The sequence below is a fragment of the Meriones unguiculatus genome, chromosome 8, assembly GCF_030254825.1.
Source record: "Meriones unguiculatus strain TT.TT164.6M chromosome 8, Bangor_MerUng_6.1, whole genome shotgun sequence".
In the NCBI taxonomy this organism is placed as follows: domain Eukaryota; kingdom Metazoa; phylum Chordata; class Mammalia; order Rodentia; family Muridae; genus Meriones; species Meriones unguiculatus.
In genome coordinates, this window is record NC_083356.1 from 2,602,328 (window position 1) to 2,627,376 (window position 25,049).

The window sequence follows — 25,049 nt, forward strand, 5'->3', positions numbered from 1 at the left end:
GTTGGGTATGATGGTGCACTTCTCAGAACTCAGGAGGTGGAGGCCATCCTCAAGCATACTATGTAGGGAGTTCAAGACTAGCTTTGTTCACAAGAGACTCGAGGAAAAGAAACAAAACCCTCAGAGCAGAGGAGGGCTGGAGAGACCGCTCAGCGGTAAAGGGCACTCGCCGCTCAACGTGAGGGTCAGGGGTCAGGGGTCAGGGGTCAGATCCCAGCGCCCCCGGAAAGAAGGCGGGAGAGCGTGCCTCACTCCAGCTCTCAGGAGCTGCACCCTGGCTTGTGGCTGTGTGCTTTCAGGGCCACACGCACATAGATGGATAAACAAAATCCTTCCTTAACACACACACACACACACACACACACACACACACATGCACACACGCACACGCACACACACGCACGCACACAAGGAGCGTTTCCAAGTCAACAAGCATTCATTCGACTCCTGTTCGACTAGGATAAGGACCCGTGAAATTACAGCCGGATGGTAGGCCCAGAGCCCGTGAGCAGCCCCTGTCCTGGGGGCAGGAGGATCAGAACCAGAATGTGGGTTTAAGCAATTCGTTTGTTTCCTTTTTCTTTCCTTCCTTTCATTTCCTTCCTTCCCTCATTCCTTTCTTTATTTTTTATTATTTATTCGTTTGTTTGTTTAGAGTCACGGTCTCCCACGTAGCTCCGTCTGGCCTGGAACTCAAGATCCCCTGTCTCAGCCTCCACGAGCTAGGAATTCAGGAGTGAGCTAGGAATTCAGGAGTGAGCTAGGAATTCAGGAGCGCGCCGCGAAGCCTGTCTCAGAACCTGCATTTCTAACCACTTGGAAGTGTCCTGCGCGTCCCTGAGACACACTCTGCAGCGGTGTCCGCCGCCTGCCGCCCACCCCCGGGGAGCAGGAGTTCGGTGCTGAGGCCGGAGGATTGCTGAGACCAGCGCTGGCCAGGGCAGTTGGATGGCAGGGGAAGTTAATCTCCCCGCACCCTCCGGGACGGAGCCTCGGGGCTCGCCGCCGCCCTCCGCGCGGCCTGGGGTGGCGCCGCCCCGCCGTCCGCCCTAGCCGCGGGCCGTGCACCCGGCGGACCCGGGCGGGAGCGGCGGCGCTGCACCTGCCGGAGCCGGCCGGGCGCCACCCCCTCAGGACCCGCCCCGGACCCGCCCTCCGGCCGCCCCGTCGGGAAACCGCGGGCAGCTCGGCGGCGGCGGCGGCTGTGCCTCGGCGCGATCGGTAAGCGGCGACGGGGGGCGCGACCCCGCGGGGCCCGGACCTCGCAGCCGCGGGCTCCTCGGGGACTCCCTGCGCGCGCGCTCTGGGCCCTACCCCACCCCACCCCCGGCCGGCAGTGAAATGAGGGGGCCGGGCCAGACTCGCGGGGACCCCCACCCGGAGGGAGGTTCGGGAACCCAGGGCCCCAGACTCCTCTTCCCCCACGCTCGCCTGGCGCCCGCAGCGCGCCCCCCGGACTGGACCGCCCGCGCGCCCAGGCTCGGGGGCTCCTTCCTGCCTTGTCACCCCTGAGCCGAAGGCACAGATGAGGGGTGCCCTCGGTGGGCCCCCTCGGAGCCCTGGCCTTGGGTCTGTCCTTGGGCGCTTGGCGCGCCCCGGGGGTGGGAACGGGGCTCTGCGGTGTGTACGGTGTGGTGAAGGCAGTGTGACTGTGACTGTCACCAACTTCCTGATTCGCGCTCACTTGTTCCGTGCCCCAGCGATGACAAAAAGGAGAATCCTGCTGCTCGGCCCGGGGCCAGTCGCCGCGCTGCGGAGCGGGGCTCCTGGCCTGTGTGCACACGGCTGGCCTCAGCTTGCCAGCGAGCTCGGAAGGGCAGCCCTGTCTTAAGCCGCGGTTCCCCTCAGGGCTCCCGGGGAGAGCTCTCAGGCTGCCCGAGCTCAGCCCACACCCACAGCGCCTGGGGTTCCTGACTCTAGACACACCAAAGAGCCTCCAGGGCTGCGTTCGTGGGACCGCGGGCGCGTGCGTTACACAGGCCGCGCCCTCCTCCAGACGGGGCAGGGGTGAGACAGGCAAATCCATGCGGTGACTAGATGGGGTTTGAAACGCACTTCATTCAAATCGCCCAAGAGTCGCCCGCACCCTCCCAGGCGGTCCGTGAAGCCTTGTGCCTTGGGAGCCTAGAGGGCCCGCGAGCAGGGCCCGGCTACCAAAAGGAAGTGTAGAGCGCGTGAAACTGTCAAGGAAATTGGCTGCGGAGCAATCCCAGCCCACAGCTGGCACTGCCACAGCACAGAGAAGAGTCCAGGAAAGGGGCAGGCGCGCGTGCCTCCATGAGTTCAGAACTGCCCTAGGCCCTGTCTGTTCACAGAGGAGAGAGCCATTCATAACGAAGGCTGCTGGGGAATGACTCAGCTCTGCCACGTCCCTCACCTCGGCCGTGCCACGTAAACCCTGCTTGGGCGGGGAGCAAAGGTGGGGTGCCCGTCCAGGTGCTTTGCTGCGTAAGCTTTAGGGACCAACCCAGCGTAAGCTGCAGCGTGCTGTGGGCAGCCCCAGCGCTTTCCTAGCTGTGTGTCTCTGAGCGGGTGTGCAGTGGAGTTGGCAGGCTGTGTAAGTGAGCACGCGGCTCTGGGTCCAGTCTCCAGTGCTGGGAGGCCTGGGCATGCTGGCCCAGGCCTGCGACCCCAGCACTTGGGAGGTAGAAGCAGGGGAATCCAAAGTTCAAGGTCATCCTTGGCTACACAGCCTCTGTCTCAAAGCAAAAGGGAAAACCAGACAAGACAGAAAACGTAACTTGTGTGAGGTTTTTGTTTGTTTTATTTTTGTCTTTTTGATGCAGGGTTTCCTTTGTGTAGCCCTGGCTAACCTGGAACTCGCTCTGTAGATCAGGCTGTCCTCAAACTCACAGAGATCCTCTTGCCTCTGGCCCCCCTCCCGCCCAGCGCTGGGATTAAAGGAGTGCAGTGGGACATAACCCCAGCTACTCAGGAGGGGGAGACAAAGCCCCTCAGAAGGGCTGCTTGAGCCTGGGGCTCCAAGGCGAGCCTGGTGACGCAGCGCAGTGATCACAGGCTGAGGGAGGCCTTGTCGTCAGTCTCTCGAGCCTTTAAAAGGCAAATGTCCGATGATGACGGCATCGCCCTGTCTGATGGACACGCTCAACGTCTCCAGCTCTGCGAGTGAAACCGTGCAGGTGCCTGGTGCCAGCGGATCCCGGCGAAAGGCTGTGCCAGCGCCCAGGCAAACGGCTGGTCATTCAGCCTGGGCCTGTCTTCTGGAAAAGCCCAAAGCGCCCGTTCTCGGTCGCTGGGACAAGAGGGAGGGTTTGACAGAGCGAGGGGTCAAGTGTAGGGCAGTGCCTGTCTCCGTGTGGATCTCAATGCTGTAATTGTGCCGGGCAGGACGCGAGCGTGGAAAACAAGGACGGGCTCAGCCAGGGAGAAGAGGGCTTTGAGACCGAGCGTGCCTCCCGAGAGCCCGCGGCGTCAGGTTGTTCTCAGGACCCGGCGGAGGAATGGGCACCCTGAGGGTGGAGGCTGGCCCAACAGTCAGGACAAGCATTCTGGATGCAGGATGTTGGGAAACAGGATCTCGGCGTCTGGGCTTGTCCCGCATGTATCCCGTGGGAAGGTCCCCCGAAGAAAGCGTGGTGAGAGACTTCTGGAACAAGCCGCACACCCGGCTCCCAGGGACAGTGACACACTTCAGCGTAGGAAACCTGCTTTTCTTGTGGTTTTTAGAGACAGGCTTGTCTGTAGCCTTGGGCTGCCTTGGATTCTCCATGGAACTGAAGGTGACCTGGGACTCTGTGATTTTACTTTATCGTACGTGCGTGAGTGTTTTCCTTGCCTGTGTTCACGTATGCATACCATGTGCATGCCTGGGCCCGCGGAGGTCAGAAGACGGCCCTAGATCCCGTGGGACTGGGGTCGTGGGTGCTGCGTCCTCCTCAAGAGCTTTTGGGCACTGGCTGTGAACTCCTGACCTCCAAGAGTTGAGGGCACAGGGGTGGGCCACCACGTCCTGCTCCAAACACCGATGTGTGTGTGCGTTTTGTTTGGGTTGGATGCCCCTGGGGCCGGAGCTACAGGCCCTGAGATCCCTGAGATGCGGAGGCTGGGAGCTGAACTCGGTTCTCTGCAAGAGCAGTAAGACTCCTAACTGCCGAGCCATCTCTTGGGCCTCAGGAGGCTTCCTGCAGACGAGTCACAGTCAGGACCTAGACTGTCTGCTTCGTTTTGCTCCATGAGGCCTTAGGGAGGGATGGACGGCCGTGCGGAGCATCTGCTGGGCTAGCTAAGTGCACATAGGAGGCTGGGTACCAGAGCTCTGCCCATCAGGAAGCACGGGTGCCACAGCAGAGCAGGCTGGCGGGCCCTCCACCTCGCCCTCCCGGGCTGCTGAGGCTGCGACAGTTTTGAGTGGAGAGGAAGGACATGCGGACACACACAGCGGAGGCAAGGCAGAAGCATCAGGGCTTGGGAGTGAGCTTGGTAACCTTGATACTGAGGAGGGATTAAGAGTAACAGGTCTTGCAGGGGGCCAGGAACTAGGGGTGCTGGGTGGACACCAGTGCCCCTGGAAGCAGCGGGAAACTGCTAACCGGAGCTGGCTGCTTGCGCATCTGGGTGCTGCGGCAGTTGGAAGTTTCCAGCCATCCTGGGTAGGATGCCTGCAGCCAGGAGCAGGATGCCAGGAGAGAAGAGGTGTCAAAGGTCAGCTCCCCCATCCTCTGCAGATAGCCCCAGCCGTTAGGACCATCTGTCCCAGGACCCCGGCCTGTCTCTCCTTCCCCCTTCCCCCCCAGCCAACAGACGACAGAACTCAATTCGGATTCTCTCCAGTCCCGGGAGGTTGGGAGGCCCACGTCCTCATCCTTGGAGTCCTGGGATAAGAGAGGCCCAGCAGGGAGCCTGCAGACAAACCGCAGCTGAACTCCTGTCCAGCTGCCTGTCGCCCTGATCTGCCGTGACTGGGGGGGACAACAAAGCTGTAACAAACCCTGATCCTACCACACAGCGGCGGAGCGATCCTGTCAGGGTTTTGGTAGAAATGGTTGGATAACTTCAGTTCAACGTTTTATGTAAACCTAAGATGAGCCTGGCGTGTGGGGGGTCGGGGCATTTGGACAGACCTAACTCTTATCCCACCCTCCTGGGAGAACAAGCCACAGTACTGCAGAGCTGATCTTCAGGAAGCGCCCAAGTGTCCATGGTTGTACCTCAGGGGACGGGGAGTGGAAGCCCCCCCACCCTATGAACACAGAGGCATCTGAGGGGGAGGGGCGCTTTGGAGACCACTCGGCCTTCTCTTCGGGGTATGAGCGAGGGAGGGGTGAGGCCGCTGGGCCAGATGAAGTGTAAAGAGGACAGGCTTTTAGCCAGGCAGTCCAGCAGCACCTCCGCCCTCCAGGATCTTGCCACCGGCTAGTTCCCTCTCCACCTCGGTGTCCATCCCCATTCCTCTGAATCAGTGGACCTCCACCCCCAGCTTTTGAAGAGATTCATAACTGGGCCAATTGCCTTGAGCAAATATCCTGTGGTGATGGCGTGGCAGCGCCCTTCCTGGAGGCCACGTCTCTGCTCTCACCCTGAGGTATGCAGCCTGTTTGATAAACAGAAAGAAACTTTCACAAAGAGGCCACCTGGCCAGCAAGGGCATGTTCTGGGTAGCTGACTCTGTCTTCCGCACGAGCCAAAAACACCTCACTTGGTACTTTCTGGTTTCAGCATCTTTAAGCATTTGATCCCTGAGTGGAGAGTTGGAGAGAAGGGAATGGCGGGAGGGGGGGTGTTAGGAGAGGAAGGGGGCTCAGAAGAGCCTAGAGCCTCTAGTACCTGCCGTGGGGAGGGAAAAGTGCCAGGGACACAGCAATGGGCAGGAACCTGAAGACAGGACCTGCTCTTGGGAGCGGCTAGACTGCCATCCAGCTCCAGCTGGCCTCACCTATAAGACAGGCTACTGGGGACCCAGATAGGAGTCTATGAGCAAGCCAGGTGTGACAGCAGAGGGCCACCCGACCCAAATACTTGCAGGAGTCCACTGGGCACCCTGAGGAAATGGGGGTCCAAGTCGGACCCCTCTAGCTCCCCCCAAGTATGAGAGGCTCTGTCACCTGCTGCTACAATCTGTACTTTAGACCTTGCAAGCGATAGAACTGTAGAAGCGGCATCGCCCTTGGAGTCCAGGAGTCCGGGTCCCTGGCAGGGAGCACAGACACGTCGACACACGGCAGGCTGCGACGAGATTCGAGAACAAGTAGAGACAGGAGGCCAGAGCTGGGGTGTGGCTCGAGGTAAAAGCCCTTGCCTGCCATGTAGGAAGCTAGATCTTCAGGGGTGAGGAGAGGACGAAGAGAGGAAGCGAAAGAGACAGGTAGAGAAGGGGAACCAGTTCATTTTGGTTTAGTTTTACGAATTTTATATAATCAATTTTCTATATTACTTTACTGAAAATGAGAGGAGATCAGAGAAGACTGCCCGGAAGAGGCCAGCCGTGGGGGTTGACGTGTATCACTGAGTTCTAAACGTGTAACTACAAAGAAAGGCGTTGACTAGACCTGGACCTTATGTAAGTGCGGCAGGATAACTCGAAAGCCTCAGGGCAGTTTCACACTCCAGAGAACAGCAGAACGAACAAAAATTGCCTGGAAATGTGGCCATTTAAACTTCCAGCTTACCTTCATCCAGTTTTATTTTTTACTGCTGCATTTCACTTTTGGGTCCTCATGTAGCCCAGGCTGGCTACCAACTCTGTACAGTCACGTGACCTTGAACTTCTGAGCTTCCTGAGTGCTGAGAATGCAGGGGTCACTGTCCCCAACCTACGCAGTGCTGGAAACAGAGCGGAGGGCCCCATTGGCTCCACTGGCCCCACTGGCCTACATCCCCACGTTCTAAATTTCATACCTCATGACATTTGTCGTGTTCAGCAGGATGACATGATACTAAAGTCTGATCATTCTAAATTCATAAACTAAAAGCAAAAATAAAGTTTTCTAAAGATCCTTGTTAAATCTGTGGCACTTCTAGGCCGGAAGCTTTTAAAGCTGAGCGCTGCTCAGAGACTTGGTAGCTCTGAGCCCAGAAGTCGTAACTGAGAGGAAATCCTGACAGAGTAATGCAGTGTAGCGGGGTTCTGTTTGCTTGTTTCTGCGGAGCTGACAATGGCCCGCACTGGACAAGCGCTCTGAGCGGTGTGCCCAGCATGCCCCCACAGGGTGGGCACTCGGTTTCCCTTTGTCTCTTTCCAGGCAGGGCCTCGCTGTATAGCCCTGGCCCAGAACTCACGGTTGGACCGGGGTGGTCTGGAAGTCTTAAAGGCCCACTGGCCTTTGTCTGCTGAGTGCTGGGGTTAGAGACATGTGCCACCTCAGCTGACTTTTCGCCCTCCCTTTACCTTGTGTGTTCGTCTGTGCAGGGCATGCTTATCTGCTGCCCTTGAAGGCCAGAGAGGGTGTCGCATCCCAGGCCTTCTGAGCCGCCATTCGGATGCAGGGGACAGAGCCTGGTCCTCAGCAAGGGCGGCCAGTGCCCTTCACTGCTGTCCCGTCTCTCCTCAGGGGCCTTCCTACCCCCATATTCTGGCCACTCATAGACTCTTCTCAGGATGGTTTCCACACTCTGAGGGTTCTTTGGGGTGACAGGTTGGAATCAGGGTTCGGGTAGACCCTGGGCTCTGCTCGCTAGGGCGCTGAGAGGTGAGTCCAGCCTGCCTAGCGGAGCCCATTCTCAGGATGGTTTCCACACTCTGAGGCTTCTTTGGGGTGACGGGTTGGAATCAGGGTTCGGGTAGACCCTGGGCTCTGCTCACTAGGGCGCTGAGAGGTGAGTCCAGCCTGCCTAGCGGAGCCCATTCTCAGGATGGTTTCCACACTCTGAGGCTTCTTTGGGGTGACGGGTTGGAATCAGGGTTCGGGTAGACCCTGGGCTCTGCTCGCTAGGGCGCTGAGAGGTGAGTCCAGCCTGCCTAGCGGAGCCCTTTCCATTTGTTCAACCTGGCAAGGCGTCCAGCTGGGGCATACCTGCGTGTGGATGCCCACTGCCAGCAGGAAGGGCTTTCGCGCTGGCAAACCTGAAGGCCAGGACGCACAGGCCCGAGGAGTGGGGATATAAGCAGGACGTGGGAGGTGGATCCACAGAGCCCTGAAAGTGACCAAGTTCTACGTCGGGCGCCATTCCTTTCCCAGGCTGGTGGGGCGCAACCCACTGGGCCTTGCTAACCACTGTTCTAGGCTTTGCTAACCTCTCGGGGTAGGAGCCCTCAGCCCTACTGGTATCCACAGAACTGTATCTCCTGACGGGTGTCTTCCTGCTGCCTGCATGCTGAGCCAGCACGGTGGAGAACAAGCCCCTTCCTGCCAAGTCTAATCACAGGTGTCTCATTTCATTTCAGGATGTGGTTAGAACCTTGAGGAACTGAGGGTTCCAGAGAGAGCGAACGCTTTAGGCAGCCAGCTCGGATCCAGAGAGCCGGTGCTCCGGAGAAGGTCGGTTTAACCCGAGATCTCCCTCTCTCCAGAGGAAAGAAGAGGAACACAGGTGTCCGCGTCTCCAGGAGACCACAGGCAGTGCCTGCATGAGGGTGCAACAGTGACGGGTGACTCCGGGAGGCCTTCCTGGAGGAGGTGAGTCCTGGCCTGGTTCTGGCTAGCCCAGCAGACCCGCCCCGTTCTACAGCAGGCTCCACACAGGCAGGACACAGGGGTCCACAACAGCGCTCACCGTCTCAAGCACGCTCACTTGTTTTTGTCATCAGTGTAGACTTAGCATGTTTACCGTGTTCTACAAGGAACGGGGCTGGGTGGCCACTATCACTCCACCAGCCAGAGTCACTTTTGGGTAGAACATACAAGGTGTGAAGATGTGACGTTGGCCAAGGGACAGGTGCCTGGGGTCATTTCTGGGAAACCGCACAGGGGTTTCTTTATTTTTATAGCAATAGAAAGTGACAGGATCCCTGCTGGGGGGCCTGCATACATCACCCGGCTTAAGCCTCAGCGCAGCCCAGGGCTTGGGTGTTAGTGATGCCGGTTATAGATGAGGAAATCGAGGCTTAGAGCGATAAACTAAGCCATCCGCGGGGCACAGGAGGCTGATGACGAAACTAAGGATTTTGAAAACTTAGTGCACAGAGGTAAGACTGCCAAGCTTCTGGGGAATGCTTTCTTTGCTCTCTTAATCCTGTAGCAGCTGTGGTGGCAGGTGCCCTTCTAAAGGAGGGCACTGAACCCGCAGCCGCGGCTCCAGCCGCAGCCTCTGTCAGCCAGTGATGGTGAGACTGGCTGGGCTCCCGTAGAAAGCTCTGCGGCTGCTCATCCATCCTCTGCGCCTCTGGACTGGGGTGCTGGCGGGTAGGCAACCCCTGTGCCTAGTCCTGCCTGGAAGGTGTTGTCACAGGATCTTAGATTTAAAACAACAACAACGACAAGGAAACGTATCTGAGTTGGAATTGGTGGCATGTGCTTGTGGGAGTCTCAGCTTGTGACAGCGGAGGCAGGAGAATCACTCTGAGCTATCCTGAGCTGCGTAGTGAGGCCCTGTCAAAAGTAAAGGGACTGCCAGGCAGGGGTGGCACACACCTTTGATCCCAGCACTGGGCGGGGAGGGGCAGAGGCAGGTGGAGCTTTTGAGTTCCAGGCCAGCCTGGTCTAAAGAGAGGGTTCCAGGACAGCCACGGCTACACAGAGAAATCCCATCTCAAAAAACAAACAAACAGAGCTGGAGAGATGGCTCAGTGGTTAAGAACTCTGTCTGCTCAGCCAGAGGTCCTGAGTTCAATTTCCAGCAACCACATGGTGGCTCACAACCACCTATGATGTGATCTGGAGCCCTCTTCTGGCCTGCAGATGCACATAAAGCATTCAAAATAAATCTTCATTCAAAAAGAAAATCTTAAAAACAAACAAACACATAGATAGATAGATAGATAGATAGATAGATAGATAGATAGATAGATAGATAGATGATAGATCAATCGATTGACAGACAGTAAATACAGGAGAACCTTGGCCTGGCTAATTTGTGAACGTTCATCTTTCCTCAGAAACTGGCTGCGTTGCTCTTAGCCTCTTCAGGCTCCACCACATGCTTACATTCCCAAACAGCATCTTCACATGGGCATCCTTTATGGTTCTTGGCAGACAGAAGCACACTGAATCCCTCTGCAGCGTGCCCTTTCATCCCACTGCCCTGGCAGCCGGTCACAGACAGGCGGTTCATTCCTTTTGCTGCCCGGCGTGGCTGTTTCGCACGTTACTGTTCTTCAGCCGATTAGAGTGCTGCCCTTTACACCAGCACCACTCCAGGCCTCAGGCCTTCCCGCCCAGGCCTCCAGGGCCACACACAGGGTGGCCCAGGCATGGTGGCACATGCCTGTAATCCCAGTACACAGGAGGCACAGGACGCAGGAGTTGAAGGCTAGCCTGGGCTAATTAGTGAAACCCTGTCTCAAAAACCAAAACCACCTAGGCAAAGTGCAGGTGATCTTGGAGTTGTTGCCGGGTTCCACCCTCTGAGGCAGGCGCTGGCCCGTGGGCTCCAGCTGAACCTTATTTGAGTGGCAAGCCGGCTCTCAAAGCAGTTTCCTCTGGGTACGAAAGACCCAGACGTTGTTTTCTCCGTTTACAGCAGAAGAAAACTGAGGCACGGGATGCCGCGTGTATGCAGGTGACCCCGGCGTTCCCTGGCCCCTGGCTCCCTGCCCATCCCTGCGGTGGCTCATTTCTCTCCTGTCCCCTCTTTTTTCCAGGCTGAGGCCCCAGGCGTGGCCACCGTGGCCCGTCACGCTGTTTCTAAAGTGAGATACGAGGCCCGGTGCCGACCCCACTGGGGACCCGGCTGGGAAGATGAGGTTCCTTCGCCGGCGCCACATGACCCTGCGCCTCGCCATGCTGGGCAGCGTCTTCATGCTCTTCCTCTTCATGAGGCAGAAGGAAGGGAGCAGCCGGGAGCAGGCCGTGGAGAAGCCGTGGCTGAAGTCCCTGGTGGGCCGGAAGGACCGTGTCCTGGGCCTCATGCTAGGTGCTGTGAACAACATCCGAGACGCCATGCCCAAGCTGCAGATCAGGGCTCCCGAACCCCAACAGGCCCCGGTCTCCCCAAACCACTCCTGCCTCCCGGGCTTCTACACCCCGGCTGAGCTGAAGCCCTTCTGGGAACGGCCACCCCAGGACCCCAACAGCCCCGGGGCGGATGGAAAAGCATTTCAGAAGAGAGGATGGACCCCGCTGGAGACCCAGGAAAAGGAAGAGGGCTATAAGAAACACTGCTTCAACGCCTTTGCCAGCGACCGCATCTCCTTGCAGAGGTCGCTGGGGCCCGACACCCGGCCTCCCGAGTAAGTAGAGCTCTCCGCCTAGCCAGCGGCCAGCCGGCAGGAGGAAAGCGGGGGCCATCTGAGCGCAGACAGGGATTCCTTCCCTGCCTCTGTTCTTTTGCTGGCCCGTGCTCTGATCCCAGGGGCTGGAGTCCTGGTGAAAGGGGTGTGTGTGTGTGTGTGTGTGTGTGTGTGTGTGTGTGTCTGTGTGTGTGTTCCACGCTAAGCCACTGCCTTTTCAAGTAGAGTCACTTGGAAAGAAACAGCCACTCCTCGGTCACGACCCTTTAGGGCTGCGAGCCCAGGCTTCCTCAGACTTGGACCATGTGTTACACACAGCCCAAGGAGCTGCAGTTTGGCGTGGTGGCAAAGAAGGGCTTGTCACAGGGGCAGCCAGGACAGGAGGCCGAGGAAGCTCGCTGCAGGCCCACACATCTCCCCAACAAGCGGGAGGAGTCGGGTGTGGAGGACACTGGGTCTTACAGCCCAGCGCTTCGGAGGCTGAGGCAGGAGGACTGCAGGACTGAGACCAGCCCAGTTTACAGCAGGAAACATAAACGGTGTCCAGCCGCATGGGCCTTGGGGTCCCGGACCCCACTCCTGTCAGTGTCCAGAGGGCAGGAAGGTCCCAGAAATTGCCAGTGATCGTAGAGGTTCCGGGGAGCTTAGAGGGGAAGTGTGAGTGGGACTCTTAGAGAAGGGCCTTTTCCTCACACTGACCGCCAGTGGCCTGTCATGACTCAGCCTCTGAGACCTCTGGCCAGGATCTCACCACATACAGTGTCCAAGGTGCCGACTGAGTCAGCCTCGGGAACACCTGGCCTGAGAGTGCAAGATTTGGGGGGAGGGGAGGCTTTAGGACACCTAGTCAGCAGGTGGCTTTGGAGGGGGCTGGCTAGTACTTGCCCAGGGGGTAGGAGGGCAGCTAAGAGCACAACGGGGAAGGAGATTGGTGGTTGGGCACGTGAGCTCTGAAGTGGGGGATGAAGGTGAAGGAGTGTGTGGACAGCAGGAGTGTGTGGACAGCAGGAGTGTGTGGACAGCAGGAGTGTGTGGACAGCAGGAGTGTGTGGACAGCAGGAGTGTGTGGACAGCAGGAGTGTGTGGGGAGCAGGAGTGTGTGGACAGCAGGAGTGTGTGGGGAGCAGGAGTGTGTGGACAGCAGGAGTGTGTGGACAGCAGGAGTGTGTGGGGTGGTTAGGGAGCTTTAGGCGGATGTCTTTCCCCTCCTGGAACCCCTCCCCATGTCCGCCCTTCCTCCTTCCCAGGTGTGTGGACCAGAAGTTCCGGCGCTGCCCGCCCCTGCCCGCCACCAGCGTGGTCATCGTGTTTCACAACGAGGCCTGGTCCACTCTGCTGCGCACGGTGTACAGCGTCCTGCACACCAGCCCTGCCGCCCTGCTGAGGGAGATCATCCTGGTGGACGACGCCAGCACGGACGGTGAGGCTGGCGGGTCTGCGGACGGCGGGCCCGGTGCGGAGGGCGGGTCTGCGGAGGGCGGGTCTGCGGACGGCGGGCCGCGGTGCGGAGGGCGGGTCTGAGGACGGCGGGCCCGGTGCGGAGGGCAGGTCTGCGGACGGCGGGCCGCGGTGCGGAGGGCGGAGGGCGGAGGGCAGGACTCATCCACAGAGCAGGGGGCCTCCTCATGCACCCCTAATTCTGCAGCATGAGGAGGGGCCAGCCCATCAGTTGCACAGATTCCGCGCCTGGCTCTGACCTGGGCACAAGTCAGAGGAAACAACAACAGAGAAACAGCGGTCCCCTGACAAGGCACGGGGCAGGAGGGCCCTACCTCCTTCAGCAGCTCTGAAGTGCCGGGGACTTGAAAGTCCAACCTTGGGAAATCAAACTCGAGCTCCGTCTCTGCCCTGGGCCTCTCTCAGCCTCACTTTTGCTCTACAAATGGGCACCCTCGAGCCTTTCGTGTGGCAGGTGAGGGGCGTGAAGCAGGTGGCAGGGGGACTCAGGAGCCACAGGTTGGCTTCCCGTGAGAGCTCTGTTCCACTCCCCATGAGGAGAGAGTGCCTTGTGGGAGTGTGCAGCCATGAGGACTCAATGCATGGAGGGAGTGTAACGAGGCCTGCAGGTGCGCTGTCTGCCTGGCCTGCAGTAAAGGCTGAGTGTCTGGGGGAGGGAGGGCCTTCCTGGAAGAGAGACGGTGGTGAGCAGGGTCCTACAGACGGGCATGTCTGTGGGGAGGCTGGGTGTGGCTGCAGTTTAGGTTTGCCATAGGAAGTCAGCTAGGAGGGAGGCCGGGGTTTGGGTTCTGTGTGTGTGATGCTGGGACTTTGCATAGTAAACAGGTTCTCTCTGCTGTCAAATGCTGTGGTGAAACACCCTGAGGAGAGGCCAGAGAGATGGCTCAGCCGGTAAGAGCACTGGCTGCTCTTCCAGGAGACCCAGGTTCGATTCCCAGCACCCACGGGGCAGCTTACAACCCTCTGGAACTCCAGTTCTAGGGGAGTGCAATGCTTCTTACCTCCCTGGGCCTGGTGCACACACACACGCACGCACAACACTCAAACACACCGGGAAAAACAAGCCTTAAAAGAACGCTCCAACTGAAGCGGTTCAGGAGGAAGGGGTTAGGTCGGCTCTCGGCTCAGTCACAGCTCCGCATCCACGGTCAAGAGGCAGAGTGCGGGGAACGCCTTTGCTCCCTCAGCTCATGTCCTCCTTGGTGGCACTGTGGGTGCCCCTCCAGCCTCAGTTAACCCAACGGAGCTAACCCATCACCAGCTTGCCCAGAGACCCGGCTCTTCTGTGACCCTAGATCCTATCACGCTGACGAGGTGCCGAGGTGCCGCAGGGGCCTGTGCCCAGGCTTCACAGCTGCTGCTGGAGCCTCCGGATCTCCTGCCTCTCCTGCCTCTCCTGCCTCTCCAGCGGCCTGCACTGCTGAGCCTCTGCATAGGGACCTCAGTTTCCCAGGGAAGACAGGCTCTTGGCCACCCAAGCATGAGATCACAGTGGGCCTGGTGGGCAAGCAGTGTGCGCAGCAGGCTTCTGAAGAGGGAGGGGCTTTCTAGCAGCAATGCTCATAGTGGTGGAAAATCAGAGACAAGTTAAAGACTCCGAGAGGGAAGATAGCCCACACCTTTAATCCCAGCACCTGGGAGCCAGAGAGGCCTGGCCTCCTCTTAATCTCGGCTGATTCTCCAGCCCCAGCTGACCAGCATCCATTGTCTTAGCAAACAAAGGTTTCACGTGAGTGGTTCCAGTCTCCTGCTAATCACAGCCAAGCCCCAGCTGACCAGAACCACAGATTTTTAACTCAGAATGTTGAATGGCCCCAGTATAATCTTTAAGGGACTCCCAAGCTTCCCCTGTGAGAGTTCACAAGCCAGCTTCCACCTCTGCATTTCTCTCCATTCTGAGCACCCACGGGAGCTCATCAAGCTCTCACACTCAGTGGCTTTTCCAGCCAAAGCTCCAGAGTCCTCCATACTCCTGAAAACACACGGTCGGGTCTGGCACCCCACAGCTCGTGCCAGTGTTGAGCTGGGGTTTCTATTGCTGCAATACAACACCATGACCGAAAGTATCTTGGGAAGGACAGGATTGATTTCAGACTGTAGTTGCCCATCAGGAAGGGAAGTCAGGGGGAGAACTGAAGACGGAACCCAGAGGAAGGAGCTGAAGCCGAGGCCATGGGGACACAACTTACTGGTTTGCACGGGTTGCTCAGCCTGCTTATATAGAGCCTGGGGCCACCTGAGCAGGGCTGGCACACCTCAGAGGCCTGGGCCCCCCACAGGGCTCACTCATGAAGAAAATGTTCCTTAGGCTTTGGTCCATGGGCCAGTCTTATGGAGGCATTTTCTCAACTGTGGATCCTTCTCAGATAACTCTGTCAAGTGGACAAAAGGAAAACTAAGAAAAAGAGGAAGGAAGGAAGGAAAGAAGGAAGGAAGGGAGGAAGGAAAGGAGGAAGGAAAGGAGGAAGGGAAGAAGGAAGGGAAGAAGGAAGAGAAAGACCAACCAGGACATTACCTTTTCATAGAAGTCAGGAGGCCTATGTCCTTAAATACTGTATATATAATTTTTATTGTATGTATGTGTGTGTGTGTGTGCCTGTGGGGGAGGTATGTGCATGTGAGTTCAGGTGCCCTGGGAAGTCAGAGAACCCCTGGAGACAGAGTGACAGATGCCTCTGAGCAGCATCTGATGTGGCTATTGGAAATGCGGTTCTCCAGAAGCGAGAGCATGCTCTTCAACACGGAGCTCCTCCAGCCCCCACTCCGGGTTCTCCCTGCTCACCTCCCACATTTGCCCTGGTCTCGTTCTTATTTCCCTTCTGTGTATAAGTGTCCTGCCTGCACGTATGTCTGGGCCCCATGTGTGCACCTGGTGCCCTGGGAGGTCAGAAGAGCCTCCGGAACTGGAGTTCCAGTGGCTGTGAGGCTCCTTGTGGGCGCTGGGAATCAGAGCCGGGTCCTCTGCAAGAGCATCCAGAATCCCTAACCACTGCGGATCTCTCCAGGGCCCCTGGCACGCTCACTCCTAAGCCACTGCCATCATCTCTAAATTCTGAACTCTGGCTGGCTCCCTTCGTTGTCCTGCTTTGGGATGTCGCTGTCCTCCCTGACTGGAGAGATGTCACTGCCCACACGCTAGTCACGGCCGCATCTCTGCGTGACCCCAGGGACGGTGCGCTGCTATAAGCACCCGCGCTCTCTGAGGCCTCGTGGACTCCGGGAAGACTCCGGTTGACTGGGGAACAGAAAGACCCTGAGGTCATCAACCTGTGCACGTCTGTCCACACGGGGTAAAGTTTCCCACGCATTGGGCTGTTTGAGCAGATTAACTGGCTCTTGTTACACACACAAAAGGGCTGTGTCTGAAGGACACTGCTCTGACTTCTGTCCTTCTCCCCCGGTGCCCCACAGCGGCCCTGCAACCCTGAGCATACAGCTATCTGACACTTGTGGAGGAGACCTTGTGCCAGGCTGGGGCCTTTTTTATCCCCCAACAAGTCAGAACCAGAGCCCGGACTTCACCGCTGACTGTTCTGTCTTCTTGGAGTTTAATTTTTTTTATTTTTTTAGTTGAAAAAAAATTTTTTTAGTTGACTATTATTGTGCTTTATATTTTCATATTTTATGTACATGAGTGTCTCACCTACATGTATGTAAGTGCACCTTGTACATACCTGGTACTCATGAGGGCTGGAAAAGGGCATTGGATCCCCTAGAACTGGAGCTGAGGATGGTTGTGAGCCGCCACGTAGGCCCTGGAAACCAACCCATGTCCTCCACAGAGCAGCAAGTGCTTTTAGCTGAGGAGCCATCTCTCTAACACCCTCGTTTTGGCTTTTTCAGTAAGATCTTATTTTTCTTTATGTGCGTGTGAATATGTTTCTGTATAGATACATTCATGAGAGTGTAGTACCCACAGAGGCAAGAAGAGGGCTGGAGGTCACGTTACAGGCAGTTGTGAGCAGCCTGAAGTGGCTTCCGGGAACCAAATTGAAGTCCCTGCCAGGGTAGCGAGGGCCCCTAACCACTGCGCCATCTCTGCGGCACCAGAAAATGGTAGCAATTGCACTGAGCGAAAAGGAACCATTAAGAGTCAGGGAAGGCCATGCAGGGTGTCCCACAAAAACAGCAGCCAAAGCAAGGCCCCTCAGGCCTGGTGTGCAGGCTGGCACCGCTGAAAGGAAGTGAGCAGGGGAGGGGACCTGTGTAAACAGTGGCGGGTGAGTGTGCCAGTAGCATTGTTTTTTCATTGTACATCTGTCTGTCTGTCTATCATCTATCTGTCCGTCTGTCTAGCTATCTATGTGGCTTTTTTGAGACAGGGTTTCTCTGTGTAGCCCTGGCCATCTTGGAACTCCATCTGCAGACCAGGTTGAACTTGGACTTCGAGACCCACCTGCCTCTGCCTTCCCGAGCGCTGGGATCACAGGCGTGCGCCACCGCTGCCTGGCTTCACTTTTATTTTTAATGCATGGAGTTGATATATTTCTTTTAAATGTATGAGCAGCTCTTTTTGTCTATCTGGTGCTGGTAACCAAACCCGGACCCTCTGCGTATCAGGCAGGACTCCTCCCTCTCCCGGTTCACCGCGGTTTTCTCTCTCTTCTTAAAAAGGATTTTGCTTAGCCAAGTGTGATGTTGGCTGAGGCAGGTGGGTCTCCGTGAGCTTGAGGACAGCAGGCCTATTGAGTTCTAAGCCGACCAGGGCCTGTGAGTTTGAGCACTCTAGGCACCCATAAAGGCGAAGCCATGTACAGCTGTCTTTGGAGACAGGCTGCTTTCACTGCCACACTGCCTTCAGGATCTGTGTGTGGACCAGGCGTCGGGATTCCGTCTTTCCAGGCCGAGTAGCATTCTCTGGTGTAGACACACTTTGTTTTGCTGACGCGTCCATCTGCTGGTGGGCATTCAGGTCTCAGCGGCGGCTCTTATGAATAACCCTGCTGTGAGCAGGTATATGATTATCTGTTTCAGTCCCTGTTTTGAACTTTTTGAGCTGTACCCAGAAGTGAAATTGCTAGATTATATTATGATAATTATGGGGTGGATTTTTTTTTTTTTTTATTGCTGTTTGGTTGCGTTTTTCAAGTGCTGGGAACCAAACCTAGGGCTTTGCACTTGCTAGGTGAATGTTCTGCGACTGAGCTAGACCCTTCTGCCTGTTTTTTGCTTCTTGTTTGTGTTTGTTTATGGGTTTTCGAGACAGGGTTTCTCTGTGTAGCCCTGGCTGTCCTGGGCTCACTCTGGTCTACAGACTCACTGTAGACCAGGCTGTAGATTCACAGGCTGGCCTTGAACTTCAAGATCCCTGCCTGCCTCTGCTTGGATTAAAGTGTGCGCTGCCACCGCCAGGCACAGAAAGTGCAGTTTAAGGTGGCACCCATATCTCGCACAACATGAAGCAGAGGCTGTGGCAGCTGACTTTGGCAGCTGGGGTGACAGGAGGAGTGGGTTAGGGACCAGTTCAGCGGGGGAAGGGCAGGCAGGATCCATTTGGCTTCAGGGCGGAGCAGTTAGAGGGATGCCGGTGCCAAGGCTACACAGAGAGACTGGGTAGAGACTTAGACTGGGGTCCAGAGTTCTCTTCTGGTTCCCATTAGGCCAGGTTTCTGTCAGACAACCCAGTGAAGACCGCGAGGCTGGGAGGGGGCCCCACGCTGTGACTTAGAGAAAGCCCTGTGGGGGGGGTCTCCTCTGGGGCAGTGAGGTCGGGTGGTAGTGGCAGGTTGTGGAACCTAAGTCACGGCTGCCGGCTGAGGCACGAGACCCCACGCCTCCCGCCTGCCTCCTTGCTCAGCTGTGCTAGGTTCTGCCCCGGGACCCATTTCCAGCCGAGCAGGACAGACAGACGGCTGCGGGGCCCAGAACCAGCCTCCTCAGCCCAACCCAGCCCTGACGCTGGAAGGAAGGCGTGGGAGAACTGAGGAGCCCTGGAAGTCACAGCTCAAGGCTCCTCACCGTCTTACCACACAGCCCACTTCCTGTGATGCTGCCCTCGGGTTATCTCTGCTTCCTGTGAGCACAGCTGAGAGGGGGTGGGGGTCTCTGGAGGATCCAGCCTGTCAGCAGCACCAGGCCAGCTCGTGGCTTAGTGTCCTGTGATGGCAGACCCCACCCTACCCCTCGAAGGCCAGTGTCCAGCCTCTGGACAGTGTGCTGTGCTTGCTCAGTCACCGCTGGGTGGAAGTCGCCATGTGAGGCTAAATTGGAGCAGCGGGATCCTGGCAGCAGAGACAAGGGGCCTGTTTCTGGAGCAAGACAGGCCCGTCTCAGGTGACCGCCCGGAGCTTTTGCCCGCAAGGCCAACGGGTCAGGGTCACTTGCCTACCAGGAGGGCTGGAGGAGAAAACCCAGAAGAGCTCAAGTTTCACATGACACCCGGTGTCCCTGGGGCTCTGCTCTCCCAGGCCGTGACCAAAGAGCGGCTGTCAGCAGGGGGAGACACAAGACCGTACACAGCTAGGGGCCAAGAGACTGCCCACCCGGGAAGCCACACTGGTTAAGTCGGTCTACTGCCCAGGGTCCTGTCAGCACCCTCATGTTTATGGGGCAGCCGGACTCCATGTCTGTTAACGCTGGGCGGGGGTGTCCTGTTCCAGAGCCTCAGAATGGAGGTGAGCATGAAAGCCTGCAGCAGTGCCTGGCACGTAATAGGTGTTCAAGTATTTGGGGCGTGTGTGTGTGTGTGCTTGTGTGTGTGTGTATGTGTGCGTGTGTGCACATGGTTAGTGACAACTCACTAAATTGTTTCAGGACCTGTGATTTGCAGAGCGCTGTACAGAGAGCAAGGCCCAGTTGTGAGCCCACAGCTGGAGGGGAGAGGGGACACACAATTGTCACTGCCATCGTCCACTGCTAAAACTACACGCGACCTTGCTTTGCAGTTGAGAGCAGGAGAGGGCTGGAGAGACGGCTCAGGAGTCAAGAGCACACGCTGCTCCTTCAGAGGGCCCGAGACTGGCACCCTGTGGCCAGAAAGAGTGTCTTCTGGCTTCCTCACAAAGGGGGGGGGGGGCTGAGGTTTGCTCTGTGCAAGGAGCAGAGACGGGGCAGCAGGGCTTCCTTGGGGGAGAGACACTGCACCAGGCAGTTTGTGGTCACAGCTCCCATGCTCCCGGCTCTGCATGGGTCCCTCATGTTGTGCAAGCCCCTGGCACTTGGTGCAAAGCTCTAAATGTGTGTGTGTGTGTGTGTGTGTGTGTGTGTGACATATATCTTACATGTCTACACATTGTTCTTTTATGAAAAGCATATCTTCTTCCTGGGCACTTGAAAAGGGAGGTGGAGGCAGGATGGCCAAGAGTTCAAGGCTAGCCTGGGCCACATTTGACTATGTCTCTAAAACAGAAAATGGTTCTGTCGGTGTTACAGTGCTGGAGAGGAACGCGTGCTCGCCGGGTGCCCTGCCACTGCGCTGTGCCCGCAGCCCCTTTTAATATTTTAAGTGTGCTTGGAGGAAGTAAGAAATTAGGTTCGAGCGGGGCTCAGCTTAATGGTGGATCACTTGTCCGGCACTCACGAGGCCCTGGGTTCATTCCCCATCCCCTCAGTGGGGAGGTGGCCGCGGGCACAGGACGCTGCTGGCACAGCTGTCCTCACAGCGTCCGGGCACAGGCAGGGCTGCCTCCCTGTACGTGCCGTCTCTCCTCTGCCTTCACCGTGTGTGGGAGGGTTGACATTTGGACCTGCTGGAGCCGGGGGCCGGGGTGGGGGGAGGACTCGCACTTGGCGCCCACGGGGGTTAGTGAGTTGCTGGTGACCGCGGCCTCGTCCCTTGCAGAACACCTGAAGGAGAGGCTGGAGCGGCACGTGCAGCAGCTGCAGATCGTGCGCGTGGTGCGGCAGCGCGAGCGGAAGGGGCTCATCACGGCGCGGCTGCTGGGCGCCAGCGTGGCGCGGGCCGAGGTGCTCACGTTCCTGGACGCACACTGTGAGTGGGTGGGGCGCTGATGGGCGGGCTGAGAGCGTCCTGTCCTTCTGTGTGGGAGGAGAGAGGCCTGGGGCTGAGCCGCCCAGCCCTCGCGCTCCAGGCTGAGGGCCTTGGTGATCAGAAGAGCCGGCAGTGCGAGCGGATCACCACTTACCCTCTTGTACACCCTGAGGAGAAGCCCCGTCTCCACCAGAGACACCTTTTCTACAGGGCCATGTGGAGTTCACAAGCACCCCCCCCCCCACCCCCAAAACCAAAACACCTCCGTGCACGGGTTTTTTCTGGAAGAACGGTAGGAAGCAGAGAACTCTAGACTTGTGTCAGGAACCCCGGCTTCCTTCTCACTCGGCCACTAGCGGAACCTCACTTTCCTTGCTCAGCTAACAAAGTGTCATCCAAGTAAAACAGGAGCTCAAAAGCTGGCTCGGAGGTTAGGAACGTTTGTTCTTGCTGAGGACCAGGGTTCGGCTCCCAGAACACCCCTGATGGCTCACAGCCGCCCAGAGCGCCTGTTCTAGGGTGACCCCTGCAGGCACAGCCTGCACACAGACACACAAGCAGGCAAAGCAGAAAATCACCTACAACAATGAAGGAACGCAAAATCACCTACAACAATGAAGGAACGCAAAACCTATGTCCGTTCTAAGTCCAGAACTGTCTAGGCATGCTGACCGGTGCCTGCTATCTCAGCATTTGGTGGTAGAGGCAGGAGGAGCCCCGTTCTAGCCAGCAAGGGTTATTTAACAAAGCTCTCAGAAGGAAGAGGAAAGATCCCCCACTGCTGGCTGGCGGGAGTGAGGGGGAGGGTGGTTTTACACTAAGAAAGCTGGGTCATGGCAGTTTGCATCTGACTGGTGATGACCAGGCTGCTCCCCCAAGCCTGCCACCTCCTCTCAGCCACCCCCACCTCAGGAGCTGCTCTGTGTCCCCTACAGCTGTGGGCGTGTGTGGGTGCCCCCAGTCCTCCTGGGCCTCCTTGGTTGAGGCTTCAGCCATGGCAAGGCCCCTGACCTTTCCCTTCTGGCCCGGTCCGCAGGCGAGTGCTTCCACGGCTGGCTGGAGCCCCTCCTGGCTCGCATCGCTGAGGATAAGACAGTGGTGGTGAGCCCCGACATTGTCACCATCGACTTCAACACCTTCCAGTTCTCCAGACCCATGCAGAGAGGCAAAGTCCACAGCCGTGGCAACTTCGACTGGAGCCTGACCTTCGGCTGGGAGACGCTCCCCGAACACGAGAAGCAGAGGCGCAAGGATGAGACGTACCCCATCAAGTAAGGACTGGATCCCGGTGAGCCCCCACCGGCCCCACCCACCCAGCTCCAGGGCCCGGTACCACCCCACACGAGCATCGCTCCGGTCCTCCCGCTAGCCTGTCTTCACAAGTGAGAATATGGAAGCCCTTGGCAGTGGCCAGCTTACCTCAGATCCTGCAGCTAGCACAGGGTAGTCAAGGGCCCGTCCTTGTGTGACGAAGCCAGCCATGGCGTTGACTGCCCCGCCTCACGCCATCACAGCTTGCTCCCGCTCACCTACCTGGAGAAAGCCAGGACCTCTGCTTGCAGAGCGGGAGAGAGATGGGGGGGGGAAGGAGGGGGGAGGTCATTGCTGAATAACCTTCATCATGGGTAGGTATGGGCTCCCAGGTTACTCACTATCTCTGAAAAGACTCAGAAAGAGAAAATAGATGCTGGGCCTGGCTGTAGAGGCTTGTAATCTGTCATAGTTAGGGTTTCTATTGCTGTGATGAAACACCATGACCAAAAGCAAATTGGGGAGGAAACGGTTTGTTTGGCTTAGACTTTGACATCATTGTTCATGAATGAAGGAAGTCAGGACAGGAACTGTAACAGAGCAGGAACCCCGAGGCAGGAACTGATGCAGAGGCCATGGAGGTTGCTGCTTACTGGCTTGCTCATCATGGCTTGCTCAGCCTGCTTACAGACCCCAGGACCACCAGCCCAGGGATGGCACTACCCACAATGCTTTGGGCCCTACCTCATCAATCACTAAGAAAATGCCCTACAGGCTCGCCTACAGCCAGATCTCATGGAGGCATTTTCTCAACTGAGGCTCTGGCCTCTCAGATGACTTTACCTGTGTCAAGCTAAAATTATCCAGGACATAACTAGCTTCTGGGGAGGCTGAGACAAGGGGATCACAAAGTCAAGGACTGTTGGGCTATGGTGGGTTCAAATAAACACTTGCCCAGCATGTGCAAAGCTGTAGATTCAGCCTGGGCAGGGGTGAGGGAGAAGGAACAGAATCAGGCTTGTTACACAGCTGCTCTGTGCTTTGGCCACATGGTAATGCAGAAGGGGGTTTCTGTAGCCGTGTTCTTTACCCTGTTCCCAGACATAACAACTCTTAGACTTAAATATAGTTACAAAAGCCCAGGACAATATAGCTAGGCATGATCCCTGACTTGCTCATAACTAATACCCCGTAAGTAAGGACTGAATCCTTTCTAAGTTCTACCATGTGGCTGGCTACCTCTGCTCAGGTTTCATGTGTCTGTTGTGCTCAGTGTCCCAGGGCAAATTCTGGCACTTCATTCTCTCTCAGCATCGTAACAGTCTTCAGCCTTGCCAGACACCTACATATGGTCTGTTGGTGTTCTTTGGAGGAGATAGGTTTTGTGTTTTTTACAATGGTTTCAAAATGTGAATACCAAACTGGGCCCGGGAGCGCATATCTCTAACCCCAGCTATGGGAGGGAAAACAGTATCAGAAGTTCAAGGTTATCCTCGGCTACCCAGCTCAAAGTCAGCCTCGAGAGACCCTGTCTCAAGACAAACAAGCAAAACCCTAAAGCCGTTCTTTACCAGAGAGCAGTGGTTCTCAGCCTTCCAAATGCTGTGTCCCTGTGATGTAATCCCTGGTGTGTGGTGACTCCCAGCTGTAAAATCGTTTTGTTGCTAACTTCATAACTGCAGTACTGTTACTGTTATGAATCATAACGCAAATATCCGATATTCAGGGTGTTTGGTATGTGACCACCAAAGGGGTCTCTGTTATAACATATGTATTAATAATCTACCTCAAAGTATTTGGTATAAAAGGCAGTTATTGTGGGAAGGAAGGAGGTGGGAGAGAGGGGAGGGCGCCTTTGACAGAGAGACAGACAGTGAGAGGGAGAGCAACTGAGAGCATGAGAGTGTAAGAGAAAGAGGAGCAAGAGGGCGAGGGATGGTGGGCGGGTCCGGCACACACCTGGCGCACACCTGGCTCGTCGAGCGATGACATCAGAGGTTGTTAGGCAGCCTAGCAGCAGACTATTGAAATAACGTTCCTCCCCTTTCATTTAATATAAAAAAATGTGGAACTAGGAAGGAGTGGGGAGCTGGGAGTGAGGGCATCGTGTTCAGAATCACTGCTTCCTGCTGACCCAGGGCGATGCCATCTTTGGGGACCTAAGAGAATGGGGTGGGGGGAGGGCTGGAGACGTCCTGGCCGAGACGGCTGTTTTACTGCTGTCCAGAGTCTGAGAACACCTGCGGCTGGAAGGGAAGTGCAGCCCAGCTGACACAGGGTGCGAGGCTAGCCTAGAGCACCTGTGGTAGCTGCCTCAGTGCTGTCCTGACGTAGAGACACCTGGACCTGACGGGCCAATGGAACATGCACATGGGCAGAAAGAAGACAAAGTAGGCTAGGGAGAAAATATAAATTTTTTTAAGTACACATTTGAAACTTTTGGACCCATGGTTTTAGTAGTTGGGGGGGGGGTCCCAAAACTAGAGAAAGGGGAGCAGTCCCGCCCTCTGAAATAGGCCATAGGTGGGAAACATGGGCTGTTGATTGACAGTCTGACCTGAGAGGTGGATCGGGGGGACTTCCTGTAGCTTACAAGAGCCTTTTTAAGTTTACGAAGAAGATAGGTTTTAAACACGTCAGCATCACCCTTGTCTGTAATCCGCAGTGAAATACTGTAGGGAAAGGGAGCGGACGCACACCTTGTGTCACAGCATCGCAGAGGCTTGGGAAATCAGCTCCCTGAGCTCACTCCGCAGAAGCCTTCCGGGAAGTAGAGGAGCAAAACCCCACTTGGTCTTGATTTTTGACACATCATGAGAGAGGGACTTCCCCTCTCTCTCCAGAAGACTGGATGTATGTAAATCCAGCACAGTGAGAAACATTTTCAAGTCTATACTTAAAGGCAAACCAAAGGAAATTTAAGACGTTGAGCTTGGAACCATGATAGTGGACTGTATAGTGGAATTTTTTTTTTTTTTTAACCAGTTAAAAAAAGTTTGAGAGTTTGAGAGTTAAAGTCAGAGCTCCAGTGATTAATGTCAAATCTCTGAACAGTTTTAAGACTGTGTCTAGATATAGGATCTCTAGGAAGCCTGAGGAGGCATGAGTCTGTTTATCTTTAACATG

General features: G+C 56.6%; 1 protein-coding gene across 5 annotated transcripts in view; it reads left to right on the forward strand.

The window, feature by feature from the left end:
* The first annotated feature begins 1,074 nt into the window (after window positions 1–1,074).
* Window positions 1,075–25,049, forward strand: part of Galnt6 (polypeptide N-acetylgalactosaminyltransferase 6) — a 33,904-nt gene continuing 9,929 nt past the window's right edge. Inside the window, exons 1-6 of one of the 5 annotated variants that reach the window (XM_021658800.2) lie at window positions 1,075–1,221; window positions 8,342–8,573; window positions 10,697–11,284; window positions 12,532–12,704; window positions 20,523–20,672; window positions 21,709–21,943. In XM_021658800.2, the coding sequence (XP_021514475.1) occupies window positions 10,794–11,284; window positions 12,532–12,704; window positions 20,523–20,672; window positions 21,709–21,943 (1,049 nt within the window). In that variant the 5' untranslated portion in view covers window positions 1,075–1,221; window positions 8,342–8,573; window positions 10,697–10,793. Of the gene's footprint in view, window positions 1,222–3,303; window positions 3,741–8,341; window positions 8,574–10,696; window positions 11,285–12,531; window positions 12,705–20,522; window positions 20,673–21,708; window positions 21,944–25,049 lie in introns of those variants that run through there. The other 4 variants (XM_060388597.1, XM_060388594.1, XM_060388595.1 and 1 more) reach the window with 4 other exon arrangements.